We start from the raw sequence: 23,991 nt of genomic DNA, 5'->3' as shown, positions 1-23,991 counted from the left end.
CCATCTCGAGATAGTTCTGTTGTTGTTTCTTCTCCTGCCGAGTCGAGATATTATGTGGGGAAATTTAACTGAACTTAGCAACTACTTATCTTTTTATTGAGACTCTTGGAGCCAACATAATTTCGAACTGATTTAATAGTTCGATAACCCACTTTATCATTTGACCTGAAGATCGGACTTGTTGATAATGATTTGAGTGGATACTCCATTAGGACTTCAATTGGGTGCGCTTGGAAGTATGACCTTAGCTTTCTTGTATTATTGATCAACGCAAGAGTCACCTTCTTGAGTTTCCCGTGTCTCTGCACCGAGCAGTGTTTTGTTAGTTAATTCTTTTTAAAAGTCTTTGTCGAAAGCATTTATAACGCTATTAAATATATAATGAAAAAACTATTATTTATCATTTTTACAATATTTCTGGAAATAGTTCCCAAATTTTTTGAGTTAAGATCTTGATGACACTAACCTAAGAAACATATATTAGTAAAAACAAATTTATTGTAATTTCAACATTCATTCATTAAAAAAAAAAAAAAAAAGGAGAATGTTGACTTTCGTTCAAGTGGATCAATTTAAACCTCTTGCATTATGCAAGGCGTAAACCTAAAATCACTAATTTTATAGGGGATTTACTAAATTACTCAAAAATATTTTAGTAAGAAAAACATCATTAGTCATTGAAGAAAATAACCATACCCTTATTACTTGTCAAACACGAGCCTCGCTCATACTCCAATGGTGTTGACAGAAGATGATGACTTTTTATATACCTTTTAGGGTCCTATGAATGTCTAGTGCGCTCTTACAAATGCATATCTACTTCACAACATTTCTCCAACTCCTTTTAATATTAATCAGCTTCAACTCTTCCTTGGAGAAGAATTTAGAGTGATGGTTCATAGAAGCCCTTAGTTATAAATTGGAAGTCATGAATTTTAGATTTCCCATAATACCATAACTTTTCATTTGCAACATTGACAAGCCTTTAACAACATATTTACAATTATATCAATTATTTAATATTTTATTTAAATATAAATTATTATTTGTATTTTCTATAAAATAATTAGAAATTGGATTTCTTCACTCAAAAAAAAGTAATATAAATATTTTAGTTTTCTATTAATTTCCACCACTTTTATCTTAAAATTCTCTTAATCAAGTAAACTCCTTTAATATTAATAATGATAAAATAGAAGCAAGTGACTCAAAACCTAAGCAACAAGATAATTACCTATGGGCATCATTAGCCTTTGAAAAACTTACTATGTCCACACCCTTGTTAGCAATTCGGAATACGGAAAAAATTTGATACGTGAAAAAATGCGAGTTCTATTTGATTTTGGATTGCAAAAAGCAGGTAAAAAATTCGATAAATGGAAAATATGCACCATATGCTTCATATTGTATTATCCATCTCATTTCAAAAATCCGAAAAACAAAAATTCACTAATATGATAGTGATGGTGAAGGTGATATAGTGGTGATTGTAATAATGATGATGCAGATAATGAGGGCATTCAGGTTATTGTTCCATTAGTTTATAAAAAAAGACCAAAGTCAAGGGATAAATCATCAATTTGGAAAATTAAGGTGTAATCTCAAATAAATGTACAGGGTAATATCATTATTTTTTTAAAGCTAAAATGGACATTTGTCACCTAAAAAGTGGATTCCTCCAAATATTTGAAGCATGGTTACTTCAAAGTCGACTTGTGTTACACATCACAACTTACAAGTTTACACTTTGCAACATACAACAAGTTATAGTAGCATTTTTTTTCCGACCGAGTCTTATGAAAATTTGTAAAATTTCTAAAAAAAAACGTGTTTTATTCTTTTTTAACTTAAAATACATGAATTATTCAGAATAACTCAATAATTCAGGAATACCACTTTCATTGAAAAAAAGAATAAAAAATTCATGAATTTTTCAAGAATTAAACGGAAGACATCTAGATCCATCGAGTAATTTTCTCCTAATGGTCTTAGGCGGGGCATGCCTAGGAGTCAACAAGACAAAAAAAAAAGGACAAGCCAAGATTTACACACGAAAACGTCTTGAAGGGAGTAATAAGACATACTTTGTGTGTCAAGACGTTTTCGTGTGTAAAATTACACAAACCCCCTATACCATTTTGAATTTTTTTCTGTAATTCTTAAAATTACAGGAAATGTTTTTTAAGCATTTTTACTTCAATTTCTTTTATAAACTTCAACTATCTTCAATAAATGGAGTGAAAGAGTAACTAGAAAGGCCCAAGAGCCAAGTCAATGGTTACTACTTACCAAGTCACTCCTTCGATCTTATATGCCCCTCCACTAATGTGGCTTAATTTAATTGCTGTCATGTGCTGGGTGGTTGGTTGGTAGTAATACAAGTGTAACTAAAGTAATAAAAAGTGGCACATAGGAGAATGTGTTGGTCATAAGTCTGAAAGCATAGGGTGGTGGTGGTGGTATCTAAATGAAAATAAAATTTAATTAATTAATGAATGTGTAGTATAGGGGATGAAAGAGGCACAGATGTAGGCACCTTTGTGTCTCCGTTTGTGTCATTCCAGCATTTTCCTATGTTATTTCCATGATCTTGCGGAAAAGAGGATCATAGACTATAGAGTCATGCTGGAATCGTTTTGCTGGTCTTCGTTTTCTATATAGAAAAGAAAATGCTGGAATGACACAAACAGAGACACAAAGGTGACAAAAATGATGTGGTGGCACGCACATAACCGTAGATGCTTTTTACTTCGTATCTCGCGGAAAAGCATCTACGGTAATGTGCACGACACCACAGCCTTTTGTCACCCCTGTGTCTCCTTTTGTGTCACCCCAGTACGACTCAATAACATTAGAGACACATTGTTCTCTGTTTTTTTTTTTTTTCCATCGGTTCACATTGTTCTGTGTTTCTCTCCGTCTTTCATGTATTTGTCTTATAAATATTAGATGGTTTTTGATTGATATATAGTTCAGAATCAAAGATAGTCTTTCAATCAATCATGAAGACTACATTCTTCTTTCTTTTTCTGTCTTGTGCTTTTGTTCTTATAAGTATAATGGGAGAAGAGAGAGCAGTAGAACCAGTAGCAGCATCAGCAAAAACACAAAAACACAAAGAAGCAGAAGCATTGCTGAACTGGAAAAACAGTTTGATCTATTATTCTCCTATTATTACTTCTTCATGGACATGGTCTGACCATCTCACCACTACTCCTTGCAATTGGATTGGAATTCTATGCGACAACGACTGGGACAGCATCGTGGAGATAAACCTCAACTATTATTCTAGTCTCTATGGCACTCTTCATCAATTCGATTTTTCGGCCTTCCCCAATCTCACCTCCCTAAACCTCCTCTCCAATCACTTGTTTGGAGAAATTCCAATTCAAATTGAATCTTTCAAAACTCATTTCTCTTGATCTTGGTGATAACTATTTCACAGGTACGATCCCCTCTGAGATTGGAAATCTCTTACAACTCCGTATTCTCCGCCTTGCCAACAATTCACTAACAGGTACTCTTCATCAACTCAACTTCTCCTCAGCCTTCCTCAATCTCACCAACCTAACCCTCTACAACAACCAATTGTCTGGAGAAATCCCATCTCAAATTGGATCTCTTTCAAAACTCATTTCTCTTGATTTGGGTTCCAACAATTTTACAGGTATGATCCCTTCTGAGATAGGAAATCTCTTAGCTCTCCATGACCTTGAGCTTGGCGGTAATTCCCTAGGTGGTACGATTCCAAATGAACTTAGCAATTTACAAAACTTACAGTCCCTCTCTCTTAGCGATAACCATGTAACAGGCTGTATTCCAGTGGACCTCTTTACTAGTCTTAAGAACCTCCAATTCCTTCGCCTGGGAAATAATTCATTGGAAGGACCGATTCCATCAGAAATCAAGTATCTTACCAAACTTCGATTCCTTTACTTGGGAAGGAACAAGCTCAATGGTAAGATACCCCACGAGCTTGGATCTTGCACCAACCTTTCTTATCTTGACCTGTCATTTAACAACCTCTCTGGTGAAATCCATCCATATTTTCTATCCAATTGGACCCAAATCGACTTTTATTCCTGTCTAATAATAGATTATCAGGGCACATACCAACTGAGATTGGAATGCTATCAAATTTAGAATATTTGGATTTGTCCACAAACAACCTAAGTGGGCAAATACCAAAGGAACTTGGCCATTGCAACTGGCTAGCATTCTTGAAACTCAGTGATAATGAATTAATTGGAGAAATTCCTGAAACTATTTGCAATTTGAGTTATCTTGAAATCCTTCAAGGTTCTCAAAATCAATTGGAAGGACCTGTGCCAAGATGTTTAGGTAGTTGCAAATACCTAAAAGTTCTGGACCTCGGAAGCAACAAGTTATATGATACATTTCCATTTTGGATGGAGACATTGCCTTTGTTGCAGGTCCTTGTATTGAGATCCAACAAATTCTATGGTCCCATTGAACGTCCTCAAACCAATCATGGTTTTCAAATGTTGCATGTTATAGATCTTTCTTCCAATGGATTTACGGGATCTTTGCCCACAAAATATTTCCAAAGCTGGAAGGCGATGATGATGATGGTCGATGAGTCTCAGGCAAAATATATTGGAAATTACTATGAGATCTCAGTGATACTTGCAATCAAAGGACGTGATATGCTACTAACTAACAACATCTTGACCATCTTCGCGTCAATCGATTTCTCTAACAATCAATTTCAAGGTGGAATTCCCGAAGCGATAGGGGACCTCAAATCTCTTATTCTGTTGAATTTCTCTCATAATAACCTCACTGGTCACATCCCATCATCGGTTGGGAATTTAGCACAACTGGAGTCATTGGATCTCTCGCAAAACAAGCTCTCTGGAGAGATTCCTCAGCAACTAATTCGCCTTACATTCCTTGAAGTAATGAATCTCGGGCATAATCAACTTGTGGGAAGCATACCACAAGGCAAACAATTTGATACATTTTCAAATACTTCTTATGAAGATAATGCGGAATTATGTGGGCCTCCACTATCAAGGCAATGCAACGACATATATGCGAGTTCTCCACTAACAGCACTCCAACAACATGAGGTTTCAATGTCCACAAGTGACTTTGATTGGAAATCTTTGACAATTGGATATGGATGTGGGATGGTAATTGGTGTTTCAATCGGATATATTACTTTCTGGAAGGAAAATGGATGGCTCACAAGGACTTTTGAAAGGAAACGGCGCAGTCGAGGCAAAAGGTTGTCGGCAAGGCTTATTTCAAAATTTTCATAAGATGTTGTAGTTGGTAACATTTGTTAATAAAGCAAGTTGTCTCTTTGCTTCTAATCTAATATTACCCACCAAAAGAATGCAAACAAATATATATGATAGAAAACCATGGCATGAGCTTGACTAGAAGATGTTATTATGAACTTAACTCCATAAATATTGGGAGGTAAGAAACTTTTAAGATATATTGTAGTATAATCTAGTCAAGCTTATCGAAAACCATAGCGTATACTACTCAAATCTTGTACTGTAGATTTCATTGATCAAGACTCATTGTTTCAAGTGTTAAGAGTGTCTTCCAACTCAGGTTTTGTTGTTTCTTTGATTAAGGGTTTTAACTCAATCCCATCCAGAGCAACTGAGTAGCAAAGACAATTTGAGTGCTCCTTATCTCATATATCATTTTTTTTTACTGAGAGAAACCGATAGTGTAAAGGAATATCTTTTGGTGTCCCTTATACTAAACCATGATGGTGTTTTAAGAAATCATATAGTGGGTTGAGAGCTAAAGAGGGATTTAAAGAGAGAGATTTTACTAACTGAGTTGTTAACTTATTGCCCAGAAGTTACGTGGTATTTAGAAAGAAGTCCCTACGGTAGATGGGTGATTTTTGGTTTGTAAGATTATTAATGCTATGCAAAGGGCCTAGAAACCAACTCATCACTTGCAGCTCAAATTTTCCAATTTCCTAAGTACTAAAGGTCTAAACTCTAAAAAAAAATTAACTAGTATGAGATGCAGATCACGTTATTTTGTTAAGCAATCCATTGGATTGTGGAATGAATTTCAGATAGTCATGTAATTAAAAGAATATACTAATTATTTCCTAATAAATCTTATAATTTTCAATTAAGATCGTTAAAAAACTGGGCATGATTGTCATATATACATTTCAATTTAGGGGGAATATACCTGTAAATGTTTGAATTGAATACCATAATTAATCAAGTTATTTTCAGGGAAACCATTTCTTTCCTATGGTTTTCTTACTATTTGCTGCAGATTTGAAATGTGTCCCTTAAAACCAAAAATCTTTCTAAATTCCCTACATCATATCATATAGAAATCCAAGTTGCAAATTTTGAAACATCTGTTTCATATTTTGAAATAACTAAGGTTGTAAAGCAAACTGTTTCTCGATCGTGACCGTGAGATCAAAATATTCTTAGTCAAGATAGTACCCCCTGAAGCTAACACCAGATCCTCAAGGTGTATCCCTTGTACGTAAATAAGGCTCCCTATCAACATTCCTCAAGAGGACATTAGTTTCAGCCCTATATAGAGTCAACATTTTTCAAGTTTTCAAGCACATTACCAGGAAGGCATCACTCACTACTATTGCAGGTCTTACTACATTCGTGACTCTCTCTATGTTAATTAGCCTCGTAATCTAAGACCAATACTTCGTGCCAGCAATAAGAAGATACACAAAAAATCCAAGAGGAATCACTTTGTTACAAAGAATGGGAATTGGCCTAGTCATGCATGTAATTATAATGGCCCTTGCCGGCTTAGCTGAGCTGATGAGACTTAATGTCGCAATGGATAACAATATCACCAGTAAAAATGACACCATGCCTCTTACTATTTTCATAGTTCTCTCTAAATTTTCTTCGATGGGTGTGGCTGATATGTTTGTTGAATTCGCAAAGATCGAATTCTTCTATGGTCAAGCACCCGTGGGAATGAAAAGTCTTGGGACTTCTAAAGCCACCTTTTTTTATGGAAGGGCATATAGAGAATCGAAGTCATGACCTAGGGTGCAAACCCAGTCAGTCTTGGAAATTTCCTAAGTAGTTTTCATCTAAAAACTGTTTCCAATATCACAAAAAAGACCGGTGGAAAAGGATGAATGTTGAATAATCTAAATGTGTCTTCCTTAAACTACTATTATTGGTTTTATGATGTATTGAGCCTTCTTAACTTTATTTTTTTTCTGATTGTTGCTAAGTTCCATGTCTACAATGTTGATGTAATGGAATCGGTAAGGGAGATGCAGAAAGCCACTGAGATATTACCAAACAAGGACAATAGCCAAGCGCACGAAGGTTCAAAGGATGGGGATGAGTAATTGACTTTCTTATAATTTATCTGACCTGTATCAATGAATACCACACCAATGAAATCAAACAAGCAAGTTATTTTCAAGATTACTGTCTACCGAGTGCACACGCATGTTATAGTATTGTCAAGGGACAATTCAAGGCCAAGGAACAAATTGCATTAATAATGTGACCTCAAAAATTTTCTAATATCTCGGGGACAAGCTTGACCCACACGATGCCTTAAAGTTCAATCATAGTAAAATGCTGCAAAATAATAAAAATGTGTTAGTACCATATTTGAGAGTCGATAAAATCGCACTAAAATTTCTGACATTTTAACTATAAATGCATAAATTGTTTTCCGAATAAGTAAATGAATCATCTAAACTATTCAGATAAGTAAGGGTTTCTTGATTGGATACATATTTATATTAATTATTTTGGAAATTTTTTTATAATTTTTCAACAATATTGTTTCAATACTGTATTGACATCTTTAGTCTACCTTAAGCAGGTCCACAGAAATATGAAATCCTTCTACCTATCCCACTACCACAACAAGATTGGGATAAGTGACAACCTCCAGTCTAGAACTCATTCCTATCGAAATCATGGTTGCAAAAATTGTCATAAAAAACAACTCCAATTTTATTTTTGACAATAATAATATTAAAAAATTCTGATATTTTTGGTTTCTCTAAAATTAATATCTTGGAAACATTGTCTATCAGCTTCCCACAAAAGTTGGAAGTAGGAAACTGCTCTGGAGTCTGGACAACTTCTCGTTCTGCCAATTTTCAGTTTCTGCATCTGAGATGATACTGTTGTGAGATTTCTAATTAATCTGCCTTTGACTTTGATGGAAGTGGAAACCAATCAATGGCAACATTTGTTACGATACACTAGCATTTTTTAGCACCAAAACACAAGAAACACCATCCAAACATGATCACAAGACACTAACTTAACAAGTCATTCTACCAAAGAAGATTACAATTCACAATGGTTTGGTAGGAGTCTGACTTTGAAGAGGGCAACCCGATTCAAAATTTGGAAGGAAACCCTCTTTGCACTTTGACACGCGGCTTTTCATATTTAATTCACATCCCTACTTTTTCTTCAATATTTGGGATACCTCCCTGAAGATGCCACATGTAATCCAAGGAAGAGGGTTTCTTCAAAATTTTGAAGCGGGCTGCCCCTTTCGAAGTTTCTTTTTCAATTTGTAAGAGTTTTCTACCAAAACAGACCACCCAAGAAGGGTCCCAACAGATTGATTGCAGTAAATAAGTTTAGAAAGAGAAGACTCTAGACAATTGACCCAAACCCAAAATAAGAGAGAGACATTGCTCACCATTTTTTATAAGTTAGAACACAAGATACATCATGGCTACTTAGAACCAATTTTAGCATGCCAATGTTCTCCTACAACAAAAAAAACGCCTTAGCAAAACCCTACATTAAGAAGCAAAAGGTTGCAACTTGCAAGCTGCGATGGATTCCAAAAGCCATGTATGACCCACAACCCATGATCTAGTTTGAGCGGCAAGAGTTTCTGCTTCTTCTCGTCTCTTCTCCATAACTGAAGATACTTCCTCTGGTTCACACTTTGAAAGGGGATCAAGACTGTAAACTACTAAGGTTGTAGAGCAAACTGTTTCTGGATCAAAACCCTGTGAGATCAAAATGTTCTTAGTCAAGATAGTACCCCCTGCAGCTAACACCAGATCCTCAAGGTATCCTTTGTATGCGGGTGCAAAATCACCACTTAAATAGAAGTTAATGCCACTAAATAGCTTCGGTGCCTGCACGTATCCACACTAATTTTAGTGAACCCATGATTTGTAATACAACATTATTGAAGTGTGAAGTATGCACACAGGGGTTACCTTATCCATAATTCTAAGTCTACCATTTTTAGGCCCATCGTGACAGCCATGAACATCAAGGCCAACTTCATAAGGCTCTTCATCCACAGGATGCATAGCTTCCATGCATGCTTTTATCCCTGCTAGCAGAAACTCAAGTTGTATAAATACACAAAGGACAATTAACAAAGCATTTAAATCTTTAATGCCAATTAAATGGTCAATTATTGTCATAAAAGATTAAACACACAATTTTGACATAAGAACAACCGATTCAGTCCTCCCTTACTGTTCCATTTTTTAGTTTCTCAAAAGGGATTGGTTGGTGCTGCTAAAGTACTACACGTGTTTAGTAAAGCTAATGAAACATAATATATCTGTCCACTAGAAATATCAGGATAGAAAGGTTTGATGAAAAATGCTAGCAACAATGACCAAGATCAAGTCCATGGCATAAAAAATGCTGATCGTTGGATATATATAAAAACTATTAAAACACAACAAGTAGGAGGTGCGGGCACAAGAACAAAAAAGAGAGCTTACAGTCAATTTTCAAAACCCATCTCCCATTCAAGATGGCCATAAGAACTTTCAATGTCCTGCTGCAAGCACCTATCTCATCAATGGCTGCAATAACATGGGTGATGTTTGGCTTCCAGATTTTGGAGATAGTTGCACCAGTTATTCTTGCAAACTTGGCCAACAAATTCTGCACACTCACAAAAAACTCTCCATGTAAAAATATGTACCATTTTCTATATAATTCTTTCTAGCACAAGTGGAGCTAATGAACAATAAACAGATGCAGCTCTCCATATAAATAGAGTATACCTTCTCTGCAGAAGAAAGAGCAGACCCACACAAAACCCACTCATCAACTGTATCAGATGATGCTTCCCAGACCTTGTTGAATTGCGGGCTGGCTCTGGTAAAACAATAATAATACAAAGCAGGAAACAAGAAAAATTTTCCTTAAAATATACCACCAGAAGATTTGTAAGAAAACACATCAAAGATACAATCTATTACTGGAAAGGAAACACATATCAATTGTGTACCTCCAAACAACTACACTTATTTTACTTTTTCATTTCAAATAGGGAAGGATAACTATTGAGATGGGTCAATTTGGCTGAATCTTCGAGAAAAACTATCAAATTATCTTTTCTCTTCAATTACAAGTGTGATAGGAGTAACTAACATTTACACCAGGAAAAAAAATTGGGCCAAACACTCTAAGGCCATAAGAGGGCAAGAAAGCTTATGTAGCATTCCAATAATCTCATCATCACCATCAAAGCCAAATCCGGTTCTTAAAATCTCAAACTTATGTAGCCTAGGACCTGACCTGTCAACTCAGGATGCATTGAAGACCATGATTTGTGCGTTTGGGATAATTATTGATTGCATACTCACATGAAGACCTTGGGGTGTTAACCCTAACAACCATATAAAACAAAAGGTACATATCCATCAAGCATTTCACCTCGTAGATCTACATCATCCGTCAGGAAGCTCCACTTCCAAGTGGGAATTGTGAGTGTTCTAAGGATTGAGGATTGTTGCACCTCAAATGGTTATTGAACGTTGAATCATGGCCGAATAATTTGAAAGTCTTATTACTAACATTTAAGAACCCAAAATTAAAAAACTAAAAAGGTAATAGCAAGACAATGATTTTCTACACAGTCAATTTAAACAAGCAGCAAAGCCCCAATACAATGGTGAATAAAAATTTGACCAAGTTACTTCCAACTAAAGTAAGGCATACAAAGTTAACAGTTCAAAGGAACAAGATGGTACATTAGAGTTGTGGAAGAACTGCTTGTCCCCAGGTTCCTATTAGACTTTGATCTTTCATTTGGAAATTTCTGTGAAGTATGAGTTGGACAGAGCACTAGAAAATTTTCCTGTCACAAGCCAAAAGAGTTGCAAACTATAATTAATTCAATGCATGAAGGAAAAAAGGGGAATGCGATAGAAACTAGGTGTTCAAACAATCGGCCCTCATTGGATATGCTCAACAAATAAAGTACCATCAAGGTAATGGAGTTCCTGTACTTGGACTGATGTCAATGATTTCTGTATGAATTCATCCAATGAGAGTGCCCAGAAAAACATCTTGTTTCTATCCAATTAAGATTCAACACCATGTCTCAAAATTTCAATATGAATTATCTAAACTCTAAACCAAGAAAAAAAATACAATTCTTTGAAAAAACAGGAACACCTGCTAGTGCGACCACCAGTTAAGGCAACTTACACAATCCCACCGGCAATCATCAATGTTAACCGCACAAGGAACATGAAAGCTCTTCCGACAGGATTTTGCATAACATCCGAGAGCTGCCCCCTTCAGCCCACAACTATTGCACTTGAGCTTAGCACCCCTTGCAAGTTCTGCTTCCAAGTTCATAACATTCTCACCGACAAAGTACACTTGGGGTGCCCTTCATTCTCAAATATTATCACAGATGTTCATCAATTAGGAAGAACTATGATAAGACTAAAATTCAAAAAAAAAAAACATGGCTTCCCACTTTTACTTTCATTATCATAACTATACATATTATTACTATTTGAGAAGAAAGTCTATGAAAGAAATCTGAGACATACCACTCAATGCATTTTCTGTGGACATGCAGGACATTGGGTCGGGTTAACACATCTTCAACTACGGGCTTTCCCTTGTCATAATGCAACATTGGTCCAGAAGCCTGGAAGTTCCCATCGAAAGCACAAAAGTGGTGAAAATAATATCAAAAGAAGACGTGAGCCACTAGCCAAACATTGCATAATACATAGATGAAATGTTCTATTGTCGGAAATGCAAATCCTAGGCCTCACCCAAATGCAACAATTTTTAATAATTGTCGTAAGATATATGAAAATGCTCGCAAGTTGAGTAACAAATTATCACCTCAGATAGTCTAGAAGACTGGCAAAACGCACATACGACAGCTGGATTTGCATCAAAGCAGTTTGAAGTACTAGATGGTCGTGCACCAAAATGACGTCTACAAGGTTCAGGCTCAGTTCCAAATTTAGATATTGGTACATTTTCAAAATCCAAACATGTGGAGTGAGCATTAATGCCACTATTTATAACCTTGTCTTGAAGCCCATAGTCCAACTTTTTTCTCTTTGCTTCTCTGAGATGCTCCTCTTTGATTTGGAGGATGGGTGTTCTATAAATCTCTGTATTTGTAGCATTTTCCACTTCCTTTATGATTGTGCCATTTGGTAGCAATCTCTTGAAACTCTGCATAGATATTTAAATCCATTCCAGTATTATAAATTGAAAGGTCGACAGGAACTTGGAAACAAATGTTGGCAAAGCACAACATGATATATGCTAATTAAACGTGCAAAGGTACTATCTTTCTTCTTTTGAATCAATCTCAGAATAATTAATGTTAAGAACAAGTAATTTACATTATTTTATCAAAGGTAAAAAGCAAGTGCTTTAAAAATAAGTACACAAGTATGAAAAATCCAGTTAGCCGTACAAAACAGGCGCATGTTTCTAGTAGAATTTTTCTACAAAACCCGTTAATGCCAAGTTTCCAAACAGATCATAAGAAAAAATATCCAATGGGTAGTATTTTAAAAGAAAAATGTGAGAGCATACAATGAGCATCTTTCAGCAATAAAAATTTCCAAGCATAAAAAATGTTAGAATGTGGAAAAATTACCAAAGGTAATTAAGCTAAAGACAACCGTGGGGAAGACAAAAGTGATGCTCATAGCTTCATATGTTAACAAAGAATTGTAAGGTTAGAACATGGAGAAACTCATCATATGATAAATAGGAAGTCTGAGAAACATCAGATTACAAAAGAACAATAGGATATGAAGATAGATAAGACCAACAACATTTTCCACTCAAAGTTTTATTTAAATATTGCCTTAGTGTTATTGATAGTTTAATACTCTTCAAAATGTTTTTCTTCCGTAATTTACATCTTGCATAAGTGATTGAATGTGCACAATTATGATCTATAGTGAGTTATTGTTCTTCTCTCTCGATAATGTAAGAAATTATACAAAAGTATGGAGGTTAGTTTCAATTAGACCACCAAATTGGTGGCTAATAACATCTAGTAATTTTTTTTTTAAAGCCTTATTTCCCAACAAGGACAAACCATAATGAACTTAAATCTATGTGGTCAAACTGTAATAAGAAGACTTCGAAGGTTTTACATCCACAAAGTTCTCACAAGAAATTTACTACCTACGAACAAGTAAGTCCAAACATTAGGTGCATCACAAACATAGAACAAATTTTCAATAGAAAAAAATGTCACAATTAGAAAATAAACGTACATGTTCACCACTACGACCACTTATGTCGTCATCCGAATCCTTAGCTTCACCAAAGGATGGAGGGCTATCAAGTGATGTTTGCATCACTTGATTAAAATCTATTCCCTGATTTTGACCCTCATTGTGATGTTTATCTTTTGACCAAAGAAATGATGATGATGATGGAATTTGCTCACCAACTAAACCTTCTTCTTTGCTTCCCACTTTCCCAAATTCTCTGACCTCTCCACTCTCTCTTAGCATACAAGATCTCATGGGCCTTTCAAGTTCTGATGGACGAAGAGAAACCTGAACCCGTTTATTTCCAGTCGCCCCAATCATTTCATTGCTTAATTTATCATCCTTATCTATCTTTTCTGAAGCCAAGCATTGGTTTGAAGCTTTTGCTTTTCTCACATCTACAAAAATGATTACAACATGGGAGAGGGAACCAAATCACCAATGTAGCTCAAATTTACAGTAATTTTAAAAGGAAAACTTCCACATAAGAGCAGAAAAAGGAGAATACCAAGAAGATCAGCTTGAGAGACCTGCTGAGAGAGATTAGCAGAAAAAGCGGCATCCATACTTTTGTAGATGCTCACCATATATTCCATGTGAGGAGCTGATCTTAAATCTACAAAACCCGAAACTCAATTTACTTGATAAACTTATATATAATTTGGAAGTAAAGTGATCAAGTTTGAGATTAAATCTACCTCGGTTGACATAAGATGATTTACAGATTGGACAATCTGATGGGAACTCCTTTGAGTCCGGAATGCATGAACTGCATACAAACCACCAAATAAAGCCCCAAATTAAGATCAAACAATTTCAAAGACCCAGACCTAATTAGAGAACAAACAAGCTTAAAATCAATTAACCACTAAAACAAATCCCAAATTGAGATTGAACATTTTCAATGACCAAGATCAAATTAAAACACGAAAACGTCACATCAAACTAATCACCAAAATAAATAAAAAATACCCAAATTTAGAACAAGCAATTTCAATGACTCATTTCAAATTAAAACACACCAACTACCCACTCAAAAAAATAAATAAATAAATAACAAATTGAGATCGGAAAATTTCAAAGACCCAGATTAAATTAAAACACAAAGAAGAATTACATCGACGACCCACTAATACCTGCAGAACATATGATTACATGGAAGCAACATTGGTCGATTGAGCAGGTTCAAGCTGCAACAGCAATAACAAAGATGAAACAGAGTATCAAAGAAATGAACTAAACTATGGAAACCCTACATTCAATCAAAGAAGTTGAAAAACGAACCATAAGGGGCATTTGAGTTCGAAACCCATTTTCTGCAAATGGAGGACCCAAGGATTGATGAATCGAGTATGTCTTGCTGACTCCGCCATGACCTGATTTGGGCTCCAAGTAACCTCAATCACAGAAGCAAACCAAGGAAAGGAGGAGAAGAACCATGACTCTCTTTCTACAATTAGGGTTTTATTGTCCTTTCATTTCCAATTTCCAAAGCCAAGCGCGGGAATTGAAAGAGCGGTTCTTTTCCATTAGAATTTTGACAGTGTTGACGTCATTTACGGCGAACCGTTTTTACCATAATAATAGCCCGGTCCGACCGGACGGATCAGAACAGACTCTAGTTTTATTAATGCGAATATCTACATTATTTCTTACGGTTGGATCTTAAGGACGATATTTGCCGGGGAAATGACTATATTAGTTTTCGAGTCGTGCACAAGTGACTTCAAGCGGGAACCTCACATCGCACTTGTGCGAATCTCTAGGAGTTTATATTAAGAATTCAATAAGAATCTCTAGGAAATCGTTGTTTGTCCAATCACATGTGTTGTTTGAGACTTAATTACCAACATCATTGCATCCCGTAAAAATTTTAGAATAATCCTGATGTGACCTCAAGATTCGAACTCACATAACACACTAAAAAGTGTACGAGAACCATAAATACTCTTCTCGAGATACGATTGAAAAAGTATTTCTATCCACTTTCACGCCAAGATGTGTGATATGAGATCCAATCTTGAGGTCACTCTAGCACGAGTCAAAATTTTATCTTATCAATTTTGGGGGAGTATTTGAATTACTCGCACATTCATTGTCCACGTGACTATTAATTCATTGCTAATTTTTCTTTGGTGGTTCTAAGGTGTGTACCTAAATGTATTGTAGAATAAAGGGAAAACTATTAAATTAGGATAAAATATTTTTATATTTAAATTTTTTTTATCAAAAATGAATTAAAACATCATTATTTTATCAAAACTGCCCTTTGAATGATTAAAATGTTGGACTGGCCAACATTTTAATAATTTGCTTTAACACGCCAACAATTTATTTTCCATTTAAAACACTAGATAGGCCAATGAGTTACTAAAATGCTAGACTGCCTAGTGATTTAATTCATTTTTGGTAATTTTTGAAAAAATAGATTTCTTTTTTTTTCGTAAGTACTAAGATATGAGAGTTGCTATTGCCATGCCAATTTTTATTGACGCTAGTGATTTATATAAGTGGTGTGGCATTAGTAAAAGTTGGTGTCGTAATAGTAGCTCTCTAAAGTATTTAATTCTCTTTAGTAATTATTCCTAGAATAAAGCATAATTTTTTTTTTTGAAAAAAACCTTTGTATAGTTTTCAACCTTATTTTCCCACTCACAAGGTGAACCAAGTGACAAAAGGTGACTATGATTGCCCAAGAAAGGTATTGACGATCTTAAAAGATTTATGTGTCATTCCAGATGCTTAATCTCCCAAATGATTTTTTGCACATGAAGTTTGATCTTAGGTCTTTGTCTACTAATTCCTCATTTTTTAGCCACCAAGGCTAAATATTGGTTTCCCTAACTTGTTGGTCAAATTACCTCAATGAAAAAATATAGCATTGTCTATTATAACCTTTGCGAAAACACTTAAAAAGTTTTTAATGTTATTAAAAAAAACGTCATTAAATATGTTGATATAATTAATAATATAATTTCAAAAGTTGATCAATTTTAACTTTAGATCGGTGTGGGTTTCACATAATTTTAATATTTATTCATTGAGCTTGCATTGAACTCAAATTGGTCGCCCTTACACCCTAGATGCACCTTTAGGTATTTCACTTGAAGATCTCATAATCTTAGATTGGTGAACTAAATATGTTTTAATTTTTTTGAAATAACCAAGATGCTAATTTGCATTACAATCAAATATAATATTATAGTATAAAAAATAGATGTGTAACGACGGATGTTGAAGAGAAAGAATGAAAGCAAGGGAAAATGTTAAAAAATGATCCATAAATTCCAAGCACATGGAAGGCTAAGAAATGTAGAAGAAAAAAAAACTTATATTCAGGTAAACCTTATGTTCATTGTTTTTTTATTGAAACATTTTTTTTCAACTAGTGGAGTCATTTCATGTCTCCATAAAGATGCAAAGTTTCTAAACATATCCCAATTGAATGATAAAATACCTAAGATATTAGCAATAGATGAAAAGACAATTAGATATATAGTGTGATTTTTGGTTGGTAATCAAGACTACTAATTCTTTGAGAAGGGGGTAGAAATCGACTCATCAGTTGAACTTTGAATTTGTCAATCTCCAAAATACAAAAGTTTGATGTCACCTTGTGCAATATCTTGTGGAACACTTATTAATCCAAGTAAATCTATAGGCCAATCTTTTAGTAGACTTACATACACAAACAAACAGATAAATGAATCCAAAAATTATATCACGGGGCATTTTTCAGGGAGGACATCAGACTTCCAATATTAATGGGAGCAATAAATTTTTAATCTTTATAGACGGCTTGGGCAACTTGTGCTTGGCCGGCATTCCATATATAATTGTTTTATACAAATTCGTTTTAAAAGGTATGCCCATTCCAAATTGCTCTCGATTTGATTAGTGATTATCTTTTATCGTCCAGAGAATTAAATGAGAGATGATAGAACGACTTTTACCAAAATATGAGACTATTATGGAAGCCCAATATTTATTTAGGATCTGTTATTTACAGAAGTCAGCTTCAGCTCTAGAAGCTATCTTTTAGAAGAAGCAAAAGTCCAAAGCTTGAACAGCTACATCCAATAGAAGCTTGTTCATTACAAAAGCACATAAGGTAGAAATTGATGTTCATTTGACAATTTTTTATTGCTGAATTCTTGTAAAATAATCAAAATACCCTTAATGTTGATAATGCATCCATAATGCACAAAAAATGATCAGAATACCTTAATAAATATATAATTACACTATATATATATAATAAATTTATATTTAAAAATTATAAAAATAATTATTTTTAATTTAAATAAATTTATAAATTTTATAATTCTATCGAAATTTTGGCAACATCTCATCTTAAAAATGGATATATGAAATTTTTATAATAAAGAAAATACTTGCATAATGCACAATCCAACATCCATATAAAGATGAAAGGTGTTTTGATAATAAAATAGTGATGATGAATTGTTTTTTGTCTTAGTAATAAAGATGAAGGGTATTTTGATAAAGATGAAGGGTATTTTAATAAAGATGAAGGGTATATTTGGTAAAGATGAAGAGTATTTTGGTAATCTCCTTTTATTTTTTAAGGTTAAGTTTGATTGAAAATTTAATTAAAGATGAAGGGTATTTTGATAATTTCTTTTTATTTTTTAAGGTTAAGTTTGGATGAAGGGTATTTTAATAATTTTCTTTTGTTTTTTAAGGTTAAGTTTGGATGAAGAATATTTTGGTAATTCTTTTTTTAAGGTTAAGTTTGGTTGAAAATTTGTTTAAAGATGAAGGGTATCTTGGTAATCTCCTTTTGATTTTTAAGGTTAAGTTTATTGAAAATTTGATTAAAGATGAAAGGTATTTTGATAACTATACTTGAGCAGTTTTTACATTTTTGACTTCACGCAAAAGTCATTTGAAGAAGTCTTTCTTGGACAATTTCCATTAAGAGTTATTTTGGGCTTCATTTGAAATTTGTGGGAGTCAAAAAAGCTCAAACGAACATCATTCATCTAACTTTTTTGACTTAAAAGTAAAAAAAGAAAAAAAAAATGGCTCTTGAAGCTCAAACGAACAGGCCCTTAGTAATTGATTTAGACATGCTCCTTCCCATTTTAATTAGTGAATACTGAGATGTCCACAACATTCCTGGTTGAACTTGGTTTCGTTAGAAGACTTACAACAAAATGACCTAAATATACCTTCATTTTTAATATCTAGGCAAAAAACCCTCGCTTTTTCTCTCCAAAATTTACCATTTTCAAGCCTTTCAACCGTTATGATAAATTATTTTTTCCTCTATTTGAACCAATTTCTTTAACATCTTGTAGAAAATCCCTAGGCTTTTTTTATTACTAAAACACCATTATCCTGTACTTCTTCGAAGTTAATCTTATCTTATTATTGAGGTTTGAAAATTGGAGTTTGAATAGCAAGGTTGAAGATTAATTGAGGTAAAAAAAACAATTACCTTATGAAGTTAAATGGATTTTGTAATAAAATTAAAGGGTTTTTAGATTGATATATAATAAATATGAAGGTACTTGGGTCATTTTCTTTAGTCTTCGATTCGGATTAAACTAGGTTGTAGGGGTATGTTTGAAAATAGCCTCGATCTACGGGTGTGGATTCACTTTTTCTTTTTTGGGAGTCGTTACCTAGTTTTATGGTCTAGAAAATAAAAATTAACTCTAAAGGATAAGAAATACTAAATTATGAAAGGATTACTAGTACGTGGATCAGGTTATAAAATTGGAAGGTGTTAGGCCCCAATCCCGCTCAACAAAAATTGATTTCTACTCTTTTCAACTATTTATATTGTAAAATAGCCTAAAAAACTTAAATAAAAGTTACTTTTTTCTTTTACCTGAATGATCACGACAATTGATTCTCTTAAAAATTAGCGATGAACGTTCCTCGTGTGAATTTTCTCGTTTTATCTTTATTATTAGATTTACTTCCGATCTTCGAGATGAGACTGCATTCTTCTAGATTTTGATGTTTTACTGATTTTTTTTAGAGTTTTTAGGTTGAAAACTAAGGTTTGAAGGTTAAGTATTGACTTAGGACTCTAAATTTAGGGTTTTGGAAAGTATTTGGAGGATTTATTACATCTATTTTCTAAGATTTTTCTTGACCTACGAAATTAGGTGGTAGAAGCTCCTTTTAAAAAACTTTGTGATAAGATTAGGGTTTGATTAGGTTTCTTAGAGATAAGATCTGTTTCTAACTAATCTGTTAAGTGATTTAGATAAAATTTTAATTAGTTTTTAATTAGGTTTAATTTTAATTTTGAATTTTGAATTTTTTTGACTTAAGTAAAATGAGAATTTTTTAAATTTTGAAAATCCACCCCAATGGTGAGTTCTTTATTAAATTATTTTGAATTCTGTGGGACATCCGGTAGAAGGTTCTTTATTAAATATTAAGTGAGCCCTACTTGAATAAATGAGCCATCACTTAAAATTTGGCTCATGGACTTAATTAATTGAATTTATTTGTTCAAAAAAATTTAATTTAATTTATTAAAATTTCACTTTACGTTAATTAATATTTTAATTATTAGTTTTTTTGATTTTGAATTATAGGGGTGAAAATTATCGTTTTGCCCTCAAAGATGACTTTTGAGTTGGAAAATCCTTTTTTGACGTTTTGGAATATTTCAGAATTAATTTTTCATAAGGAATTCAATGAGAGTATTGGTTTGTGTCACTTATAGATTTTTGGCGTGAAATGATCGTGGAACTATGATGAGTATTTTGATAATTTTGTCAAATTCTATGAAAATTGGTTAAATAGTTTGTTTGATTTTAGTTTGTTGTTTTATGTATTCGAAAGGATTTTTCTAAGCGTAATGTAGCCTCTAAAGATGTTCTGGTGTTAGAAGTATTTTGGTAATTTGATCATTTTTTTAATGATTTTTCTTATAAAATTTTTTTTCTTGTACATTTTTTTTATATTTCAAAATGATGATTTCTATGTTTTGCGTCGTATTTTCATAGCATAGTGTGATTTCTAGAATTTATTTGTATGAAATATCTCATCTGAGCTTTGAAAACACATCTAGTAACAAATAAAAACTTTAGAATATTCATCTATCATTGGGAATCGTCGTAATCGAGTTGACGAGTTAATTAATTAGGTGAGTGTAAAAATGAGGTGTCTACAGATACCCCTATTTGGTAGAAGGTTGAAACAAACTAGATAATAAATCTACTTTAGTAGACAGTGTGATATCCGAATGTCAAAGTCTATGACAGTTAATTTTGTAGCTTGATTTAGCAATTGTCAGGATGTTCAGATCTTTGAGGGTAAAACTCTCCATAAACTAAAAGATTGTTAGGTTCTTGAATTTTGGAAATTCTTCCTAACTAAGAAAAAGTGCACGTGTGTGCAATGGTGTGATGTTGCGGAGTATTCCTATCGAATTATTGAGAATAAACTTTCATCAATTAAAAAAAGTGTTAGGTCTTAGAAATTTTTTCTCACTGACAATAACGATTCAAATTGAAAGGCATCTACGCAATAAAAACAATCATACGATATGAAAGTATGGGAAGGTCGAATAACGAGGTAATTGCAGTCATAATATTATCGGCATCAAGCGATATGTGAGTTTTTATTAAATTTTATTTGAAATTCTTTTTTAGAGTTCGAAAAATTTGAGTATCTTTTATCGAACTCAAGTTTATGGGAGTTACATTTCTTAGGTAGAGATTTGTAGGAATTTATTAAAATCATACTTGAACTCATATTATATGGTTCACAAAATTAGAGTCTCGTTTCTCAGACACGAACTTATTGGAGTCACACTTATCGAATTTAGGTTTGTAGGAACTTATTAAAATCTTACTTTAACTCATATTCTATGACTCAAAAAATTGGAGTCTTCTTTCTCGGACTCGAACTTACCGGAGTCACACTTCTCGAACTTGAGTTTACAATAACTTATTAAAACTCTACTTTAACTCACATTCTATGATTCAAAAAGTTTGAGTCTTGTTTCTCAGACTCAAATTTACCAGAGCCAAGTTTCTCAGGCTTAGGTTTGTAGGAACTTATTAAAATTATATTTTAACTCACATTCTATGATTCAAAAAAATTGGAGTTTCGTTTCTTGGACTCAAACTTACTGGAACCATGTTTCTCGGACTAGGTTTGTAGGAACTTATTAGAATCTTACTTTAAATCATAATCTATGATCTAAAAAAGTCGGAGTCTCGTTTCTCGGACTCAAACTTACTAGAGTCATGCGTCTTGAGCTTGGGTTAGTTAGAGCCTTGGTATTATTGAGCTTAAAGATTGAGAAATTAGGCTTTTATTGGCTTATAATGCATCTTGATTCAATAAATAACATTAAACTCCATTAGACTTTTTTTAGCAATTTGTCAGGATGTTCAGATCTTTGAGGGTAAAACTCTCCCTAAACTAAAAGATTGTTAGGTTCTTGAATTTTGGAAAATTCTTCCTAACTAAGAAAAAAAGTGCACGTGTGTGCAATGGTGTGATGTATGCGGAGTATTCCTATCGAATTATTGAGAATAAACTTTCATCAATTAAAAAAGTGTTAGGTCTTAGAAATTTTTTCTCACTGACAATAACGATTCAAATTGAAAGGCATCTACGCAATAAAAACAATCATACGATATGAAAGTATGGGAAGGTCGAATAACGAGGTAATTGCAGTCATAATATTATCGGCATCAAGCGATATATGAGCTTTATTAAATTTTATTTGAAATTCTTTTTTAGAGTTCGGAAAATTTGAGTATCTTTTATCAAACTCAAGTTTATGGGAGTTACATTTCTTAGGTAGAGATTTGTAGGAATTTATTAAAATCATACTTGAACTCATATTATATGGTTCACAAAATTAGAGTCTCGTTTCTCAGACACGAACTTATTGGAGTCACACTTATCGAATTTGGGTTTGTAGGAACTTATTAAAATCTTACTTTAACTCATATTCTATGACTCAAAAATTGGAGTCTTCTTTCTCGGACTCGAACTTACCGGAGTCACACTTCTCGAACTTGAGTTTACAATAACTTATTAAAACTCTACTTTAACTCACATTCTATGATTCAAAAAGTTTTGAGTCTTGTTTTCTCAGACTCAAATTTACCAGAGCCAAGTTTCTCAGGCTTAGGTTTGTAGGAACTTATTAAAATTATATTTTAACTCACATTCTATGATTCAAAAAAATTGGAGTTTCGTTTCTTGGACTCAAACTTACTGGAACCACGTTTCTCGGACTAAGGTTTGTAGGAACTTATTAGAATCTTACTTTAAATCATAATCTATGATCTAAAAAAGTCGGAGTCTCGTTTCTCGGACTCAAACTTACTAGAGTCATGCGTCTTGAGCTTGGGTTAGTTAGAGCCTTGGTATTATTGAGCTTAAAGATTGAGAAATTAGGCTTTTATTGGCTTATTATGCATCTTGATTCATAATAACATTAAACTCCATTAGACTTTTAGATTTTTGATTAAGATTTTTTTTTTGATCATGTGATTAAGAATGAAAACTTTGGAATCATAGTTATTCTAAAAAATGCCCTTACTTTCAAGGTTGGTTTCTAATTGAAACTTGACTATGAAATTGATGGAATGAATTATACTTGGAAAGTATGGATGAGAAACTATGGACTTTGATAAATGACAGATAAAAGAATTCCTTTAAATTTTCAAGATTCTTAAGATCATCATATGTGCAATAAGGAATTGATCATTTTTTCTGAATTTCTTTTGACTAAAGTTTAAGCTGAACTTAAAATTTTGATAATTATTGGAATAAAAGATCTTTCTCTTCAAAGTGGTCGATGGTTTTACATTATCTTTTAGGAAACACTTGGACATGTACTCTTAAAGATCCAAAATGTTTAAAATAATTTCTGAGTTTCTTCAATTTCAATATTGTCTTTGTTGAATGAGAGCTCTTGACTGAAAAATGGATGTTGTGACTCGAACAATTTTCTATATTTTATAGTTTCTGTATAAGTTTCCTTCTAAATCTTTATTCTCAGTGGAATTTTTCATTTCCTTATTTCTTATTGATGTCCTAATTTTTGCCTTTTTAGATTTTCAACCTAGCGGACTTTGCTTTTTCTTTTTCTGAGGATGCCTTGATTTTTGTCTAAGTCATTTTTTCAGATTTTCAGCCTAGCAAACTTTTTCCTTTTTATTGTTATGCCCTAACTTTTGCCTAAGTCGGCCATTCCATTTTCAACTTAGTGGGATTCTCTTTCTTTTTAATGATCTCAAATATTAAACTCAACAATTTTTTGATTCTCACACCTTAATCTAGTCAATAAACATTCAAAAGGATTTAATAGATGGGCTTAGGATATGATTTAGATAGAAAAGATATAAGGTTCGACTTTTCAAAATGCCCTTAGTTTAATATTCTTTTTTTTCTGTCAATTCTTTTGAGTCTCTCTTTTTTCCAATGCCCCTAGTTTGGTATTTTTTTCGTAA

At 33.3% G+C, this 23,991-nt stretch overlaps 2 protein-coding genes across 4 annotated transcripts; one reads left to right on the top strand and one right to left on the bottom strand.

The window, feature by feature from the left end:
- The first annotated feature begins 3,950 nt into the window (after nucleotides 1–3,950).
- On the top strand, nucleotides 3,951–5,285 carry LOC147382926 (receptor-like protein 43). Its single transcript, XM_086427243.1, has one exon. The coding sequence runs from the start codon at nucleotides 4,128–4,130 to the stop codon at nucleotides 5,283–5,285; it is 1,158 nt and encodes a 385-aa protein (XP_086283369.1). The 5' UTR covers nucleotides 3,951–4,127.
- A 3,367-nt stretch (nucleotides 5,286–8,652) lies between these two features.
- BARD1 (breast cancer associated RING 1) lies at nucleotides 8,653–14,979 on the bottom strand. 3 transcript variants are annotated; one of them, XM_086429084.1, is made up of 13 exons: nucleotides 14,807–14,979; nucleotides 14,659–14,712; nucleotides 14,221–14,291; nucleotides 14,031–14,138; nucleotides 13,523–13,920; nucleotides 12,117–12,458; nucleotides 11,813–11,913; nucleotides 11,460–11,646; nucleotides 11,000–11,106; nucleotides 10,028–10,121; nucleotides 9,740–9,905; nucleotides 9,218–9,336; nucleotides 8,653–9,001 (listed from the first exon to the last, which is right to left on the bottom strand). In XM_086429084.1, the coding sequence occupies exons 1-13, from the start codon at nucleotides 14,893–14,895 to the stop codon at nucleotides 8,789–8,791; spliced, it is 2,049 nt and encodes a 682-aa protein (XP_086285210.1). In that variant the 5' UTR covers nucleotides 14,896–14,979; the 3' UTR covers nucleotides 8,653–8,788. The 3 variants fall into 3 exon arrangements, with proteins under 3 accessions (XP_086285210.1, XP_086285209.1, XP_086285211.1); XM_086429083.1 differs by having other exon boundaries at nucleotides 8,653–9,133; nucleotides 14,807–14,974; XM_086429085.1 differs by lacking the exons at nucleotides 14,221–14,291; nucleotides 14,659–14,712; nucleotides 14,807–14,979 and having other exon boundaries at nucleotides 8,653–9,133; nucleotides 14,053–14,113.
- Nucleotides 14,980–23,991: the final 9,012 nt, after the last annotated feature.

Source organism: Akebia trifoliata, chromosome 16 (genome assembly GCF_017979445.1).
Source record: "Akebia trifoliata isolate Shusen 1 chromosome 16, ASM1797944v1, whole genome shotgun sequence".
In the NCBI taxonomy this organism is placed as follows: domain Eukaryota; kingdom Viridiplantae; phylum Streptophyta; class Magnoliopsida; order Ranunculales; family Lardizabalaceae; genus Akebia; species Akebia trifoliata.
This window is presented reverse-complemented; position numbering and strand designations above follow the sequence as displayed.

Bases quoted from the DNA above. Each gene is read 5' to 3' on its own strand.
- LOC147382926 (XM_086427243.1), top strand. From the start codon at position 4,128: ATGCTATCAAATTTAGAATATTTGGATTTGTCCACAAACAACCTAAGT.
- BARD1 (XM_086429083.1), bottom strand. From the start codon at position 14,895: ATGGCGGAGTCAGCAAGACATACTCGATTCATCAATCCTTGGGTCCTC. The intron at 11,647-11,812 runs GTATGTCTCAGA...TTGAGAATGAAG, and splicing joins CACAGAAAATGCATTGAGTG to GGCACCCCAAGTGTACTTTG. The intron at 9,906-10,027 runs GTATACTCTATT...GTGAGTGTGCAG, and splicing joins CTCTTTCTTCTGCAGAGAAG to AATTTGTTGGCCAAGTTTGC.